The sequence below is a fragment of the Macrobrachium nipponense genome, chromosome 42, assembly GCF_015104395.2.
Source record: "Macrobrachium nipponense isolate FS-2020 chromosome 42, ASM1510439v2, whole genome shotgun sequence".
Classification (NCBI taxonomy): Eukaryota; Metazoa; Arthropoda; class Malacostraca; order Decapoda; family Palaemonidae; genus Macrobrachium; species Macrobrachium nipponense.
Window position 1 is genome coordinate 17,018,800 of NC_061103.1, and position 18,172 is coordinate 17,036,971.

The following is an 18,172-nucleotide window of genomic DNA, read 5'->3' on the forward strand; positions in this document are numbered from 1 at the left end:
CTCGAGGAGTAAATCCTCCAGAGAGAGATCTCGCACTCCGGCAGAGTCACCAGTTCCGCTACCCTTGGTTCCGATTCAGAGCCACCCCTCCACCTCCGCAGCAGCTCCGGCTTTGGACTCCAATGCTAGCCTGTTGCAACAGGTGGGCGACCTGGTTGGGTCCCTAAAGAGTAGCATGGAACAAATGATCTCTCGATTGTCGGATAGGATTACTTCCCAAGACTCCATTATAGCCGGACTGAGAGAAGCCCCTCTAGCCTCTCCTCCACTTTCCAATACGAGTGGAACTCAGCTTCCTCCGTATGACTCGCTACCTCCGTTCTCGATGAACAACCCATGGAGAGTAGCGTCATACGCCCCCTTCCAAGACGGTCTCATTTCTATACCGGAATTTGGAACTCGAAGGATAGAGGACTTCGAGTTCTACCCGGAAGACCTCCAGCCTCCGTTCATAGGCTACGCAAGGCTCACAGCTTCAGCCATGGTTCGGGATGATAGGGTACCAAAGGAGACAGTCCTCTATTCACGAGACCAGGCTCAGAGAGAATGGCTCAGGTGTTTAGAGGACATGGATTGTTCTAATACCAAGATACAACCTTTTAAGAGTCCCTTTACCATTTTCACAATGGATGAGAGTACCCCGCTCCCGTTCCTGACAAAGATCGCGAGGTCTACCATCCCAGCGGCCCAGAAGGGGGAACCCATACCTCAATTGAAGGAAGCAGATCCCACATCTCCGTTACTCCCCTCAGCCGGAGAATTGTGGGAAGACTTGCCGAACACCTTCTCAGCTGGCAAACTCAAACCGGACTGTGCTATGGAGCAGTTTGGTGAAAAGCTACCCAGGCTCCCAGATAGCCTTATTCAGGCTGAATTTGACGCGAAATCGCGATTAGCCAGATCAATTAACTCTATGGCTATGACCGAGGTAGCAACCATAGCCTATGGCTCAGAACCGCTTTTTAAGATCATGACCAAATCCCTGACTCAAACGGTACAGGCAGATATGTTTGAGTTTGCCACTGCTAGAACGAATTGTAGGAAGCATGTCCTACAAGAGGCAACCATTCGGCATGAGCCGAATAGGTTACTCTCGTCTAACATCTGGGGAGCAGATCTCTTCCCAGAAGCTATGGTGAAGGAAGTCCAGTCAGAGGCTACGAGGCTGAACCAGAGCCTTAAGGACCGTTGGGGCCTTACGGCTAAGAGGAGGCAAGACCTAACAGCGAAAGGTAAGGGGCAGAGGAAACCCAGGCGTTTCCAACCTTACCAGAAAAAACAGCCACGCTTTCCTCAGCAAGTTCCAGCGGTGCCCTTAGTGCAAACAGCCCAACCTTCCACTTCTAAAGCTCAATCACAGCCAATTTATGTGATATCCCCTCAGCCTCAGCCCTCCACCTCTTACGCCATCTCTCCAGCTTACAATCAAGCCTTCGAGAGTCAAGCTTCACAGAAGTATGACCGCTCGGGTAAGGAGGCAGAGAGGTAAGCGTTCCTTTCGTGGGAGAGGATCGGAGGCCCCTTTAATAGGGGAAAGCACTTCAGAGGAGGCCGAGGCGGTTACCAGAACCAATGAAGAACTTCAGGTAGGAGGGAGGCTGTTTCACTTTCGCCACCGGTGGAACTTCAGCGAATGGGCTCAGAGCATAGTGTCAAAAGGCCTGGGTTGGAGCTGGTTGACGAACCGCCACCTCATCCAGACCTTTCCGTCAACTTCCTTCCAAGGAATTGACAGAGTACGCGGAGGACCTCCTTCAGAAAGGAGCTATAGCGAGAGTCAAGAGATTAAAATTTCAAGGTCGCTTGTTCAGCGTGCCAAAGAAAGGCTCACAAAAAAGAAGGGTAATCTTAGACTTGTCCCGCTTAAACTTAGCCATCCGCTGCGACAAGTTCAAGATGCTCACGATCTCGCAGGTGCGGACCTTACTTCCCCGTGGGGCCGTCACCACCTCTATCGATCTTACAGACGCCTACTATCATATCCCTATTGCAAGACACTTCCGTCCGTATCTGGGTTTCAAGATAGGAGACCAGACATTCTCCTTCAAGGTAGTTCCCTTCGGACTCAACGTGGCACCCAGGGTGTTCACGAAGCTAGCGGAAGTGGTAGTGCAACAACTCAGGACACAAGGATTATGGTAGTAGCGTATCTCGACGATTGGTTGATCTGGGCTTCAACAGTCGAGGAATGCAACAGAGCTACACTGAAAGTGATTCAGTTCCTGGAATATCTAGGCTTCAAGATAAACAGGACCAAGTCAAGTTTAACTCACTCCAGAGTCAAACTTTCAGTGGCTGGGCATTCAATGGAATCTATCCTCCCATACTCTGTCGATTCCATCAACCAAAAGGAAAGAAATAGCGAAGTCAGTCAAGCAATTTCTAAGTCACAAACTGGCGTCAAGGAGGACTCAGGGAAGGATCCTGGGTTCTCTCCAGTTTGCATCAGTGACGAACGTCTTAATGAAAGCCAAACTGAAAGACCTAACCAGAATCTGGCGCTCACGAGCAAATGTCAGGTCCAGGGACAAACTATCCTCAGTCCCTCTGATTCTAAAGAATCGACTTCGGCCGTGGGCGAAAGTCAAGAATTTGTCAGTGTCAGTACCCCTTCAGTTCCCTCCACCAGGGATCACCATCCACACAGACGCGTCCTTAAGCGGTTGGGGAGGGTATTCCCAGGTCAAAAAGGTTCAAGGAACTTGGTCACCTCAGTTCCGTCAGTTCCATATAAACGTACTGGAGGCAATGGCAGTGTTCTTGACTCTAAAAAAGTTGCGCCCACCAAAGTACTCCCACATAAAGCTAGTTCTGGACAGCGCAGTGGTAGTACATTGTATAAACAGAGGAGGCTCCAAGTCACGTCATCTAAATCATGTCATGGTAGCCATCTTCTCCCTGGCAGACAAGTTCAGTTGGCATCTCTCCTCCACTCACATAGCTGGAGTGAGAAACGTCATAGCAGACGCGCTATCCCGATCAGTGCCCCTAGAGTCGGAATGTCACTGGACAACAGTTCGTTCCAATGGATCCTTCAAAGAGTTCCAGGGCTACAGGTGGATCTCTTCGCATCTCAAGCGAACCACAAACTGCCGTGTTATGTAGCCCCCAACCTGGACCCTCTGGCCTATGCCACGGACGCCCTGGCTCTAGACTGGAACATCTGGAAGAAGATTTATGTCTTCCCTCCAGTGAATCTTCTCATGAAAGTTTTAAACAATCTCAGGACATTCAAGGGTCAAGTGGCTCTAGTAGCCCCAGACTGGCCGAAGAGCAATTGGTATCCCCTAATTCTGGAACTGGGCCTTCGTCCTCTTCGGATCCCCAATCCCAGGCTCTCCCAGTCAGTACAAACGAAGACTGTGTTCGCTTCCTCAGGGATTCTCAAAACCCTAACTTTATGGATTTCATGAAGTTTGCGGCAAAAAAAGATGCGAATATTGACCCTCAGAATATTCTCTTCTTGGAATCCGATAAAAGGGATTCAACTTTGAGACAGTATGATGCTGCTGTCAAAAAGTTAGCAATCTTCCTGAGAGAATCAGATATTAGAATCATGACAGTTAATTCAGCTATATCCTTTTTCAGATCCTTATTTGAAAAGGTTTAGCAGCTAGCACGATTACGACAAACAAGTCAGCCTTGAAAAAGATATTTCAATTTGGGTTCAACATAGACTTGACGGATTCCTACTTCTCGTCTATTCCTAAGGCATGTGCTAGACTTAGACCTTCTGTAAGGCCTACGTCGGTTTCATGGTTCTTAAACGATGTTCTAAAACTGGCTTCAGAAACCGATAATGACACATGCTCGTTTATAATGCTCTTAAGAAAAACCCTATTTTTATTAAGCTTAGCTTCAGGAGCAAGAATTTCAGAACTGTTGGCTTTATCCAGAGATCCGGATCATATTCAATTCCTTCCCACAGGGGAAGTCCTACTTTCTCCGGAACGTAGCTTTTTAGCAAAAGAATGAAGATCCTTTGATGAGGTGGGAACCTTGGAAGGTGCTACCCCTTCCACAAGATGTATCTCTTTGCCCAGTTTCAACCTTACGAGCCTTTCTGTCCAGGACCTCCTCATCCTCATCGGGTCCCCTCTTTAAGAGGGAAAAAGGTGGAACTTTATCCATTAAAGGCATCAGGCAACAAATCCTGTACTTTATTAAGCAAGCCAATCCTGACTCTTTCCCGAAAGCACATGATGTCAGAGCAGTAGCCACCTCAATTAATTATTTCCAACATATGAACTTCGATGAGTTGAAAAAGTATACCGGATGGAAATCGCCGACAGTGTTCAAACGTCATTACCTTAAGTCCTTGGAAGCTCTGAAATTTTCAGCAGTAGCAGCGGGTAAACTAGTTTTCCCCTGACTCTAGCTAATCGGTAGTAGAAGATTCAGTCCTCCTTTCTACCTGCCTCACCCAACAGTTCGTCTATTCCTGCCTTGTTCATTTACATTCACCTTGTGTCTTAGCTGCTTTTATGATGGTGTAGTGGGGTGCCCTTATTTTTGCTAGGGACACTCACAGATGATTATAGATATTGATCTCATGGATGTTACCCCCTTATTTTATTTTTATGCTAGGGGATACATCTTATTTATAATGGTTACGGGTTTTGTATATTAAGTCATATACATTCCTTTATATATTATCATTGTTGATTAATTTGTTCATTGGATTATATTAATTGCTATAATATTTTTGATACATGCCTTTACACAGATACCATTTTGATACATGTAAGCCATTTTACCTCTGTATATATGTAAATTACCTTATGTTAAGAAACATGATTAGAATTAAGTGTAATTTAAGCATATTTCTATTTTTGTATCACTGTGTATATGTATCTTTTTAGCAATATCTTCTTTTTTATATTATTTTTGTTTTTTATTTGAGAAAACTTATTCTAATTTATTTTATTATTTTTGTTTTCAATCTTGTGCTATTTCTCTGGTACGGTTTCGCGCAGCGACACGAGCTGAGCCCACGAAAAGGGTGGGATTTTTGACGTAAGGAAAAATCTATTTCTGGGTCGGTTTTGCTCGTGTCGCCAGCGAAATCCCGCCCTACCCATCCCTTCGCCCAAGATTGTCTGCTAACTTCAGGATGGCCACCAGAGGCGCAGCAGTCGGCAGCATGGGATGGAGTAGTAGTAGTACGAGCTGCTCACTCTGTGGGTCGGCTCCCCTCATGGAGGGTTTTTGTAGTGGGAGATTTCTATTGGCATTTGGCTCGTGGTAGTGGTCTCACTCGCCTAGTGTTCATACCGACATCCTCTTGGAGGGTGAGCGAGTCAGTTATACTGACCTTTTTCTTTATTTTATTTATTCTCTGGTATGTGTTAGTACATTTACCCTAGAAATAATAGATTATAGGATATTTCGCTGGCGACACGAGCTGAGCCCAGAAATAGATTTTTCCTTACGTCAAAATCCCTTTTTTATTGCTGGTTCTTGGCTTCACCAAACCACTCTCACTTCCTTCTACCTGAGGGACGTTGCCCACAGGTCCTTGGACACTTCTTCCTTGGGTCCAGTGGTGGCTGCTTAACAAGTTGTGTAACTCATCCAGTGTCCCTGGTGGGACGTAGTTTTTATCTTGCCGAAGATAATGGTATGATAGTGAGAATGATTGAGATGGTTAGTCTCTTTTCTCTCCCCCTTTTACCTTTTCTTCTCTACCTATGGGCAGTAAGAAGATGGACCTATCATACGTTAGAACTGGCTGGTACAGGTGAGTGAAGTAGCCTAAGTGTTAGAGTATTCTATACTTTTCTACAAGAATATACCTTCCAGTAGCAAACCTTTTTTCTCTCTAGTAAGGGAGAGAGGAATGATAACAAACCCATATACAGTGGACTCCCCATATTTGTGGGGAAGCACACTTGAAAATTGTATTTGGAAACAAATTATGACCAGGAGAGAATTAAAAAGTCTAATTTAACTTTGTATGTATATCAATTTTGAAACTAAAGAAAGAGGTTTCCATTAGTAATTTACGTAGCATTCAAAAGTGAATTTCCTTTCTCTTGGGCTTAAAATTTGTGAAGTTTTTATGATGTAGTGTTCAACTAGGAATTCATATTGGATCAGTCACCATCACAGTTCCTATTTGAGAAGTCATTAATGCTTATAGATAACCTGGTAATGCAGGTACTACTGACCTATTGTCATTTGAATTTGGATTGGGACTGAAGTGAATGGTGTTTTTGATTAAGTAGTGGGTTGGTGGTGAAACAAATTTTAAATGTTTATGAAAGAAAACCCAATATGTATTTACAGGAGAAAGTCTGGGGTGTATCTTATGAAATTGGGGAATCAGATCTCAAGCAGGTTTTGGCCCATCTAGATCACCGTGAAAAGGATGGTTACCAGCGCACACCGGTTATGTTCTACCCTCAAGACCCTTCTGTATCTCCATGGGAACTTATAATTTATCTAGGTAAGGTTACAATGCAGTGGGCCACCTTATGTAAGAACATCTTATTTTACTATGTGTTAACACAAAAAAATCAGGGATTGTTGAATGTTCAGATGCACATTGGTCAAAAGAATTCCCCGACTTGCTGTATTCGTTATTGAACCTGTGCTATTAGTGTCACTTGGGTTGGTATGCTGAAGAGTATGGCTATTGCTGTAACGCTTATGTCACTCATTTCTTTATTCTTAGTTAACATTAAATAAAGAAGTGATTCAGCTTTGGTAAAAGAGCCAAGAACTTTGTTACTTGGTACTAGTCAGACTTGTTTGTTTTAAAAATAGCCAGTTTCAACTTATTTGTCCGCCCACAGGTGAACATGCGGTAGTGTGCAATTAGCATTCCAATAACATTGGCTTATTGAGAAAAATACAGTATTTACCTATTTCTTCAATAACCTCAATAACATATTTGACTGTTTACAGTATATACAAAGAACCATAGCCCCTTCTTACATAAATCATAACTATGCCAGTTTGTATCGATAAAACTATACTACTAATACAAGCACACTTAAGACAAGTTTAAATAAAAAAAGTCTACCAAGATCAAGCAAGAATGAACGATGAGCATTCAATAATTATGTTTTAGTACCTCATTAGTAAATCCCAGGTTACAAGTAGACATATCCTCACAGACTGGTCAAATTTGAAGATTTATACTGTGTACAGTTTCATTGTTTGCATATGAAAATAATTTTATTATGATACCAAAGTAATATCTACCTCTATAAACTAAAAAATAACCTTTAATGATGTTTACTGCTAGAACATGAAGCATGGACAAGCAAATGTTAGACATATGCTACTGATTCACCAGATTATTATAGTATATTGGCCTTCTTTCAAGTTCGCATTCATTCCATTTCAGTGAAAATTACTTTGTATTGTAACTTTTTTTTCTTATTAATTCTGTCTGTCGTTCCAATGTATGTACATGTTTTTGGTTTTCCGTAAGAGAGAGAGAGAGAGAGAGGGCATAATTGGTGGATGGATGGTTAACGATTTAATTGGCTGTTGGTGAGTTCTGGGTTGTCTGCTGGTGTGGTTGGAGTTAGAGTTATGATCAGAGTTTTGAGGCAGTCTGTAATCAGTGCCTATGATGGTCAGTAGTGTCGGCAGCAGTCTTTGAAGAGTATTGAAGGTACTGATTATCAGTTAAATTGTGTGTTATTGATTTGTTGTTTAATTTGTTGTTAAGTTTGATATTGTTTGCTTTAGAGTTGTTGTGCCTGTGTTGTTAGATTTGTTGTGCTTATAAATGTCTGTTGAGCTATCTATGAGTAGTTGTTGTTGGTGAGCTGTTGTGGTTTCTTGTTGTTGTGTTGTGGCTGTAGTCCTAGTTTGTTTGTTGTGTTGTTGAGTTGTGGTTGTAGTCCTTGTTTGTTTGTTGTATGTTGAGTTGTGGGTTGTGGTCCTTGGTTGTTGTGTTGTGGGGTTGTGGTCCGTGGTTGTTGTTGTGTGGTTATAGTTCTTTGTTGTTGGTTGTGTGTCAGTTTGTGGCAGTTGTTGGTGTCTCAGTGACCTCGACCAGCAGACAGCACAGCATAGCCCTGAGTATCTGGAGTTGGGGTGAGTACATGTGTTTGTTTTTTGTTGTGTGTGTAGGTTAGTCAATTGTCCTGTGTTTTTTCTGCAGCGTGAAGAGGAAAGTGTGGCTGAGGGTGAGTTTGGCAGCCGGATTGGTTAAATTTATGTGGGGGGGTCTTGCCCACTTGTTTTTAGCTTGTGATCCTGCCACATAGGCATCCTTGTATGCTGTAATATGTCATCAACACTCTAAGGATTAAGGAGTTCAGTGGGATTTTAAACTATAGTATTTTTCAAAAAGTTATTTAGCAAAATAGGCCCAAAAACACCTAGTCACTGAGCTGTTATAATGATATATACCGTATACGTTGGACAAAACTGTTTAAGTGCAAGTATGCAAAGTACTATTCTGACAAAAAAACCACAATACATACCATTGTCATCATGCCATGCATTAACTGAAATTTGTCACATTCCAACAGAAGTTGCTGTGGTAGTTATATTCTCCTTCCCCAGACAGCCTCGTAGACAATATTTCATGCTACAGGATTTTGAATATAAACTTACTCATCTACGTAGTTTATGTGCAAGAAATTATTAAAAAACAGGTTTGACGTAGGAAAACCCATTTTTGGTAGTCGCTGTTGAGTTCTCAAAGGAGTTACCCTCCATAGTGTGTGCCAGCGCCCCATGGTGACTAGACTAATATCAAAGAAATATCTTTTAGCCTGGTTTTGTAGTTGGGTATTATGCCACAATGATAAACGCTATGACACATGTTATAGTAGAATGGACTCAAAATACAAGAAGGCATTTTGTCTTGTCTTCAGCGAAGGTGTACCCAGTTTCCTACGTCAAGAGTACAGAAGAAGTGACTATTGCGCATGCACATTGGTCGTCTTGTTTTATGATCGGGCTAGTTAAAAGCCCAAGAACCATTGATTGATTGATTGATTATGAAATTTAGGTCTTGAAGACCAAGCACCAGAACCCATCAGGATTATTCAGCGCTCTAATGAAAAGGAAATATATATGTAAATTAGTATGATAAATTATGAATAAGTGAATGATACCAGTGTTCAGATATGAATGGAAAAAAAATAGTTATGATAATAGATAAAATCAATAAAAAATAAATAATTATTGAAAGTGAAATTTCATATTTAAAAATATGTATTTTATAAAATAAAAAATGGCTAAAATCTTTACTAAATATACTGAAATCATATCTCATTAAAATAACCAGATTCTTTCAGAGAACCCATAAGGTTATCTACCTGAACACCATCACTTAGAATTTCTAAAATAGTCTTCCCAGTTATGAAGTACTTTTTACCCTAAAGCGATAAAATCTAGGACAGTGCACCAGCATGTGCTCAACGGATAGCTGACCATCACAGTGCGCACAAACTGGGGCACTGGCTACCTCTTAAATATAACTATGGGTGAAGTGGGTATGGCCAATCCTAAGCCGTGTTAGGATGATCTCGAATCTTCTGATGCAATTAAAACCTGAACTCCAAAAATCAATACTTTTTCTAATATTTGTTTACTTCCTATTTGTGGATAAAATAGGGGAAGTCCATCTCTGTTACCTGCTTCACTATCAGCCAGTTCATTCCCTTCAATACCAGTGTGCCCAGGAACCCAATAAACTTGATTGATTTTTGGCGAACAGAAAGATAAAAAGGACATTCTTGGGCCTTTTGAATTAAGGGATGGGTAGGGTTAAACTTCTTTAGGGCTTCTAAAACACTTCTTGAGTCACTATATATGACTGTGGATTTAAATTACTTATCAGATGCAAGATTCAAAGCATCAACTATGGCTGTTGCTTCAGCAGTGAATATGGATGAGGAGTCTGGTAACTTTTTTAAATATGATTCTCCCTTACACACCACTGCACAGCCCACTCCATCTACTGATTTTGTTCCATCAGTATAGATTTTCCTGTCATTTAATTGCCTCTCATCATGCTCCAAAAACTTGTTTCTGATTTCTTCTGAATGACCTTTTTTTCTCTATCTCTTTAGTACTACATACATCTATTGCTGGAAAAAACCAAGGAGTGATAACAGGATGTTTAACTTGTATGATCATTTGCATTTTTTTATTTTCATCCTCCAGTTCACCCAGTTGTCTGATTTGAAATAGTGTTGAAGGTATACTAAATCGAAAAAGACTTGAATCACACTTTGTTCATACGTGGAACAAACCTTCGGTCTTAACAGTAGGATAATCTTCTGGTGGTAGCTGGAAACCGGTAAAAAAATCATAGATTGTAAAACAAGGAATCTGTGGCATATGGCAGCTCATGCACATACAGGGTGGATGTTTGGTCAACAACCAAGCTCATACCCCACAATATGCCAGTCTTTCTTTTACTGCCATGGAAAGCGGAGTTTCGCTTCGCTCTCCTTTTCCAAGCTGTTTTTTTTATCTTAGCCTGCGCTTCCCAGAAGTTTTGTGGACGCCAGTGTTTTTAGACAAGCCATCCTTGTTTACCGTGTTGACATTCTTTAAGATAGATGCTTTTGCAGTAGATACGTCATTCACTATGCATCAGCATCGCTTGCGTTGTGTATAATGAGCTGGTCCGTCTCCTAGAGAGTATTACTGTACCAGTTTCAGGATCTCAAAAGAAGGATTCTTCCTAGTGCTTTTCAGCCACATGGTGTATCTCAGACATGCCTCCTCAGGTCAAGTGGTAGCTGATGGGATTCTACATAGATACTTTCAATGGGTTAAGTTCTAAAAGCTCCAGTGCAGATCCTTAGCCCCATATTATGCACAATGTCTAATTCCTTAAGTTTAGTCTTTGAAGTAGATGAGTATACGTACTTGGCAGCCGTAGTCTTAACTTAGATAAGCATACTGCACTGTAAAGCCTTAATAATTAAAATTAGGTATTACTTTTAAAATACTTAGTGATCTCTTCACTTTCACTTTTAACTGGTCAGTATGATTATGTATTCCAAGAGAGCTTTTCATCAAAGACCATTCCTAAAACTTTTACTTCAGTGGATAAGGTAATCCTTAGTTTGGCGCCTGCAGAACCGAACAGAGACAGTTTTTGATTTGGACCAAGAACCATTACTCTGTTGGTCAATGCAGGATGAACCTTTACCCAAATCCCATGGCTTTTTGTCAGGGAAGTAGGAGGGTTTTGAGGACTCAACAGCAACAACGAAAAATGGGTTTTTCCTATGTCAAAACCTGTTTTATGAAACCTTTTTCGGTAAAAAAGAATACGAAACTAAGCAAGAAGATATGTTTTAAGTGTAAAGTTCTTTAGTCAGCATACCCACCTGTTAAGAAGACCCCTGTTTTTCAGCTGTAGGGGTTATGGGGTCAGGACTAACCATACCTCCTACTGATACACAGTGCAGTCAAATTTGTTCCAGCTCATGGCAGTAGTGTTTTAAGAGTGCTGACTCTGATGACCCATTACATTCAGAGACCTCTTCAAAAGATACATTTCTGAAGAAGGCCAATGATGTACTTAATATCTTAATGTAATGTGATCTAGGAAAGGAATGTGGGTTAACCTTTTTAATGAGGGACACTTAAAAGTTATTCTTAGCCCTTGTAGAGAGAGTGGTTTATTTGTGCTAGGATATAGGAAAATTGGACCATCTGGGATGTTTGCCGTGACCTCTAGGTAAACCTTAAGTGTTCTGTCTACTAAATTGAGTTTTCTTATAAGGATAGGAGATTTCCTTCTTGAAGGATTCTCATTCTTGGCCAGGAAAGAGTTTGTGTCATATATCGTCCCCGTCTAAGAAAGCCCAATTCACTTATACAAGTTCCTGATGCTAATACTACCAGGAAGATTGCTTTATGAAGCATGTGAGTTTTGATTGTGTTAGGTCCATTGAATTGAGGGGTACATAAAAGTTTTAAGTACTGTATACATAAAAGTTTCAAGTACCTTATTCAGGGACCAAGTACTAATTGGAAGTCTTTTGGGAGTGGGTCTTTGTAGAGAGAAAGACCTCTGAAGGGAAGTGACAACTTCTATGCTGGAATCAGTCCCGAATCCATAAAGCAAGGGTTCCGTTAATGCTGCCTTGTATATCATAATTGTTGTAACTGCAAGGTGCTTGTCTTCAAAGAGGTATATAAGAAAATTTAGAAGAGTTTCTATAGAAATCTTAATTGGGCTGTCAGTATTGATATAATCTAACCATGTTTTCCATATGGACTGGTATTACCGGATAGATGGATATCTGTAGTTTTTGCACTAGGTACCTAGCAATATTGGGTGAGTAGTTTTCATGGTAGATTATAGTATTTAGAAAATCCACACATGAAGATCTCGGCTTAGAAAGGAGGATGCATAAACGACTTTCCCTCCTACTCTCTGGGATAGGTCAGCAGATGGTAGTGGAATTGATCTCTTCACCCATTGTTGAAGTAATAGGAACTAATGCCTGTTTGGCCAGGGGCTGTTAGGTAAGCTGTTCCTTTGAAGGTTGGGAGTTTGTTCAAAACCTTCGAAATCTGGGACAATGGAGGAAAAAAATATATTGTCTTCCAGTTCCAGTCTTGTAGGAAGGCATCTCTTGCTGTTGCTTGACTGACCAAATTCAGGGAGACACATGCTGGTAGTTTGTGATTCTTGCATGTGGCAAACAGGTCCACTTCCGGTTGTGGAAGTAGGTTGTTTATTGTTTGAAAAGAGTGGGTGTCCAATGTCCACTCTGTTGAGGCTGTCCTCTTCCTTGATAAAGAGTTTGCTATTACATTGAGATCCTGTAAGGTGAATTTCAGACTAGTGCCACTACTTTACCTGCCCCATCCAAAGGATGACTAACATTAATATATTGAGAGGTGAGTGTAATCCCAATTTCTTGATGCAGGACATTGTAGTCGTGTTGTCTAGAACCAACAGAATGTGTGCCTCTTCCGGGGGTTTGAGTTTCTTGAGAGACAAAATGACAGCCATCAGCTCTAGGAAATTCCTATGACAATTCTTGAGAGTAGCTTACCACCTCTCTGCCACCCAACGATCCGCCCAATATCCTCCCCAACCTGTCAACGAGGCATCTGTGTGTATTGTCACTTTTACAGATGGAGGAGTCAGGGTGACCTGTTTTGCTGGAGATTCCTTCCTTGTCCATGGCCAAAGTATCTCCCCAACTTTCTGATTCATTTTGTGAGATTTGTCTCATCTTTTTTCTTGCAAGTGACAGCCAAAATTTGTTCACGTTTTTCAATTGTAATCTAAGTGCAGTGGACCCCCTGTATTCGCTTTCTCCAGATTCACGGACTCACACATTCGTGGATTTCTCTCAGGAACATTTCCCCGCATCATTCGCGGAAAATTCGCACATTTGCGGAAAATTCGCACATTCGCGGTATTTTTCCATGAGAAATATCCACAAATTCCTGTTTTTTTTTTTTTTATCAATTTCATCATGAAATGCACTTTTTGTGATAAAACTATTAAAAAACCAAGTATAAAAATTTTTAGTAGGTTTTTCTTGGGGTTCCAAACATTTGCGGGTTCTAACTATTCACGAGGGGGTCTGGTATGTATCCCCCGCGAATGTGGGAGGACCACTGTATTGGATCTATTACTGATGCAAACTGCAGCAGACCCATCATACATTCTAATTGCCGTCTGGAAACAATGGACTGTGTCAGGAACCTTTTGAGGTTTTTCCTTATTCTGTTCTGATTTGAGGGGGAGATACAAAAGGCTGTGAAAATTATCCCAACACATTCCCAGCCACTGAAACTGCTTGCTGGGTGTGACACGGGATTTTTTTCTAATTTATTATAAAACCTTTTGACTAGAGTCTGTTGACTGCTCTTAGGTTTTTCAAGCACTTTTTTCTTGTGGCCCCCAAATTAACCAGTCATGTAAATAAGCTATTAGATGTCTTCCTTCTTTCCTGAGTTCTTGGACAACTACTTTTACCAATTTTGTAAAGATTCCTGGGGGCAATGTTTAGCTTAACCCTTAAATGCCGAAGCGGTAAAAAAAAAAAATGTCTCCCGTGTGCCGGAGGTGTTTCAGAGTGAGCGCGGAAGCGGAAAAAATATTTTTTTCAAAAAATCACAGCGCGCTTAGTTTTCAAGATTAAGAGTTCATTTTTGGCTCCCTTTTTTTTCATTGCCTGAAGTTTAGTATGCAACCATCAGAAATGAAAAAAAAATTATCATTATCATATATAAATAATGCGATATATGATAGCGCAAAAACAAAATTTCATACATAATTGTATTCAAATCGCGCTGTGCGCAAAACGGTTAAAGGTAACAAGTTACTTTTTTTTCGTTGTAATGTACACTAAATTGCGATCATTTTGGTATATAACACATTGTAAAACGATAAAAGCAACACAGAGAAAATATTATCACAAAATAATGCATGAATTCGTAACGCGCGGACGTAAACATATATTTTTTTCAAAAATTCACCATAAACATAAATCTAATATTGTCCTAGAGACTTCCAATTTCTTTCAGAATGAAGACAAATGATTGAATATTACTATACTATAAGAATATTAGCTTACAAATGCAGTTTTCGACCATATCTGACAAGTTAAAGTTGACCGAATGTCGAATTTTTTTAAAATATATTTTTTATATGCAATTATTTTGGAAATAAGAAAAGCTACAACTTTCAAATATTTTTCGTTTTATTCTACATGAAATTGCGCACATTTTCATATATAAAACTCTATGAAATGCCTAATATGAAACGGAGCAAATATTCCGAGAATGGGACGTACACATTTCGGAGATTTGTGGCGGAGAATCCGCGCAGCGGAGGGAAGGAAAGTTTTTTTTTTAAATTCACCATAAATTTAAATATTGTGCTAGAGACTTCGAATTTGTTTCAAGATGAAAATAAATGACTGAATATTACTAGACTGTAAGAGTTTTAGCTTACAATTGCGTTTTTTGACCATTTCGGTAGAGTCAAAAGTTGACCGAACGTGGTTTTTTTTCTATTTATCGTGATTTATATGCAAATATTTCAAAAATGAGAAAAGCTACAACCTTCAATTATTTTTAGTTGTATTCTACATAAAATTGCGCACATTTTCATATATAAAACTTTATGTAACGGCTAATTTAAAATGGTGCAAACATTACCACAATCGCACATATGATTTTTTCGGAAGAGTTACCGCGCGGACATAAAGAAAATGTTATTTTTTTCATAAATTCACCATAAATTGAAATATTGTGCTAGAGACTTCCAATTTGTTGCAAAATGAAGGTAAATGCTTGAATATTACTAGAATATAAGCGTTTTAGCTTACAATTGTGTTTTTCGACCATTTTGGTAGAGTCAAAGTTGACCGAAGGTTGAAAATTTGTCACTTATCATTTTTTATATGAAAATATTTCAAAATTGATAAAAGCTACAACCATGGGTTGTTTTTAGTTGTATTGTGCATGAAATTGCGCACATTTTCATATATAAAACTTTATGTAACGGCTAATTTAAAATGGTGCAAACATTACCACAATCGCATGTATGATTTTTTTCGAAAGAGTTACCGCGCGGACGTAAGGAAAAAGTTTTTTCATAAATTCACCATAAATCGAAATATTGTGCTAGAGACTTCCAATTAGTTGCAAAATTAAGGTAAATGATTGAATATTACTAAAATATAAGAGTTTTAGCTTACAATTGCGTTTTTCGACCATTTAGGTAGAGTCAAAGTTGACCGAAGGTTGAAATTTTGGCTCTTATTGTTATTTATATGAAAATATCTCAAAACTGATAAAAGCTACAATCATGAGTATTTTTTTGTTGTGTTCTACATAAAAATGCGCACATTTTCATATATAATACTCCATGTAACGGCTAATTTAAAATGGTAAAAAAATTATGTCAAAGTGACGAAATAATTTCCGAGATGTGTCACAGATACTTTTTAGTGCGGCAAGAAAGAAATTCGCGCTTGCGCACCTGCGTAACGATTGTAAACAAAACAACACCTTGATCCATGAACTCCCAGCCTCCCCCAAGGTGCGTGATTCAAAAGTTTTAGGCTGGTAGGCCTATAAGTATTTTTCCGCGAATTTTAAAAATAACTTTTGTATGTCGACGTAAAATACGTCCAGTCGGCACCCGAGAGACAAAAAATGTCGACGTAAAATACGTCCAGTCGGCGTTTAAGGGTTAAAAGGCATGACTTCGAACCTGTACGTATTTTTCCCCCATCTGGAACCCTAGGAAGGGGTAGAAGGGAACAGCAATAGGGACGTGCCAGTATGCATCTTTCAGATCTATAAAAACTGTCCAGGTCCCTTTTGGAATGACTGAATGTACTTGGGCAACTGTAGTCATTTGTTTCTCTATGGCTCCTTTCAACAGGGCCTTCTGCATGTAATCTTCCAGAAAGGGGTCTGGTTTTTGAAAGAACCCTTTCGAAGGTTGGGGGATGAAACTATTTCCACCCCAGCCGACCCCCAATCAAACAATTCATGTTGGTATCCCCCTCTTTGCCTTTGTCCTTGATGGGCATTCCAGGTATTGCTTTTCCTTTTCCTTTATAAGATGGTTTTTGGACCTTCTGCTAAGTAGATTGTTGTTCCTTTTGAGGGAGTTGTCCCTTCTGTTCACCTACCTGCTTATGAGGAGAGCTATTGGAGGTGACTGAAGCCCTATATGACTTGATTAGAGCGAGCCTTTTTTGGATTGGGTAAGGGGAAATTTTTGGCTTTTTGTTTCCTGAAATCTTTTCCCAGGAGAGCATACACAGTACATTGTTGTTGATGTTCTTGCTCTTTGGCTTGAGTAACAATAGAATCCTCAAACAAGTCCTGACAGAAGGCATTAGACTGTAATAAAGCAGTCACATTGGGAAGTGGCTTGTTAGTTTTCCAATATCTCCATACGCGCTTTTATGTGCCAGTCTAAAAAGTCATAGAGTGCTTCCCCATGATGTTCTCATAAGGCTTTTAGCCACAGCAGCAAATATTGTCCTGGATTCTTATGGAAGCTTTTTTTTGCGGCAACTTCTACATAGCAAGGAGGAAGTGGTTAAGATACGAAGTAGATGGGTCCTAGCACAAAACACTGATGCTGATCTCACCTGATATCCTCCTCATTGGGGTACCACAAATGGCTGAGTTGCAATATCTAAGGAGGATCTTTTTCCTATTAAAGGAAAGTTGAAGCATTGCACATTCTTTCTTTGGTGGAGTTTTTTAAACTGGGATAACCGAAGCAAATGGTTGTAGTTCTGCCAATGGTTCCCACTTTCTAGTTATTACATAATTCTGAAAGTGTGCCACATGGTTTATTATTTTAGAAAATGTGAAGGGGCAGAAGGCTGGTGGTACATAATGAGTAACCTGAGTTTTATTCATAAAATAAGTATAGATCCATTTCCCATTCAACCGGTAAAGTGTGTTGTCTACAGCTTTCAGTGCTATATTCCCAGGTAAGAGAATAGTTTCCTTTTGATGTTTCTCCATGTCTGGTGAAGGTAGTATCAGGTGCCATTCTGTATTAGGAAATGTTGCCCTGTCTCTTAAACTCAACATGTACAACGTCTATCATGGTCTTTCACTCATTGATGAGATACTTACCATCTGGAGAGAAAATGCACATTGAGGCATCTCGCCAAGGATTATCAGTATTGGAGTAGGATTTTGGAGTCTCTGTTATGTTTTCATCGCAAGACTCATCATCTGAACTGGCCACTTTGTTGATTCCAGTTGAGATTGTACCCTTAGCTCTTGTTTGGGCAGATTTGGTTTCACTCTCCCTATTCTGTTGCAACATGCAAGGCATTTACATTTTGATGTATACGTTCGTTACTGAGTTAATTTCTTTAATTTCTTGTTCAGAATCATGCAGTATGTCCATTATCTGTTACTGTTCAATGGCAAGGGCAGCTTTGATGTTACTCATTATTTCCTTACGGAATTACCAAATACCAAAAACTGTGTATCCCTTTTGGGGGAGCTTGTATAACCTGACTGAGTATCTGCAGCTGAGCTGCAGCTGCCTGTTCCGCAGGAGGCAGAGGTCCTGGGTGAATTACTATAGCCCTCTGAAACTTGTAATTTCCATTGGTTTCAGGAGGATCCTTGTATCCATTTTGAGGGAAGGATCCTGATCAGCTTCTGAAAGCTGCATGGGGATTGTCTTACTTCAATAATGTTTCCCCCATGGCTA

General features: G+C 40.2%; 1 protein-coding gene across 1 annotated transcript in view; it reads left to right on the plus strand.

Annotated features, from left to right (window-relative positions):
- Positions 1-18,172, plus strand: part of LOC135213281 (putative glutathione-specific gamma-glutamylcyclotransferase 2) — a 120,095-nt gene that overhangs the window by 84,642 nt on the left and 17,281 nt on the right. Inside the window, exon 3 of the mRNA XM_064247262.1 lies at positions 6,289-6,448. Within this exon, the coding sequence (XP_064103332.1) occupies positions 6,289-6,448 (160 nt within the window). The remainder of the gene's footprint in view (positions 1-6,288; positions 6,449-18,172) is intronic.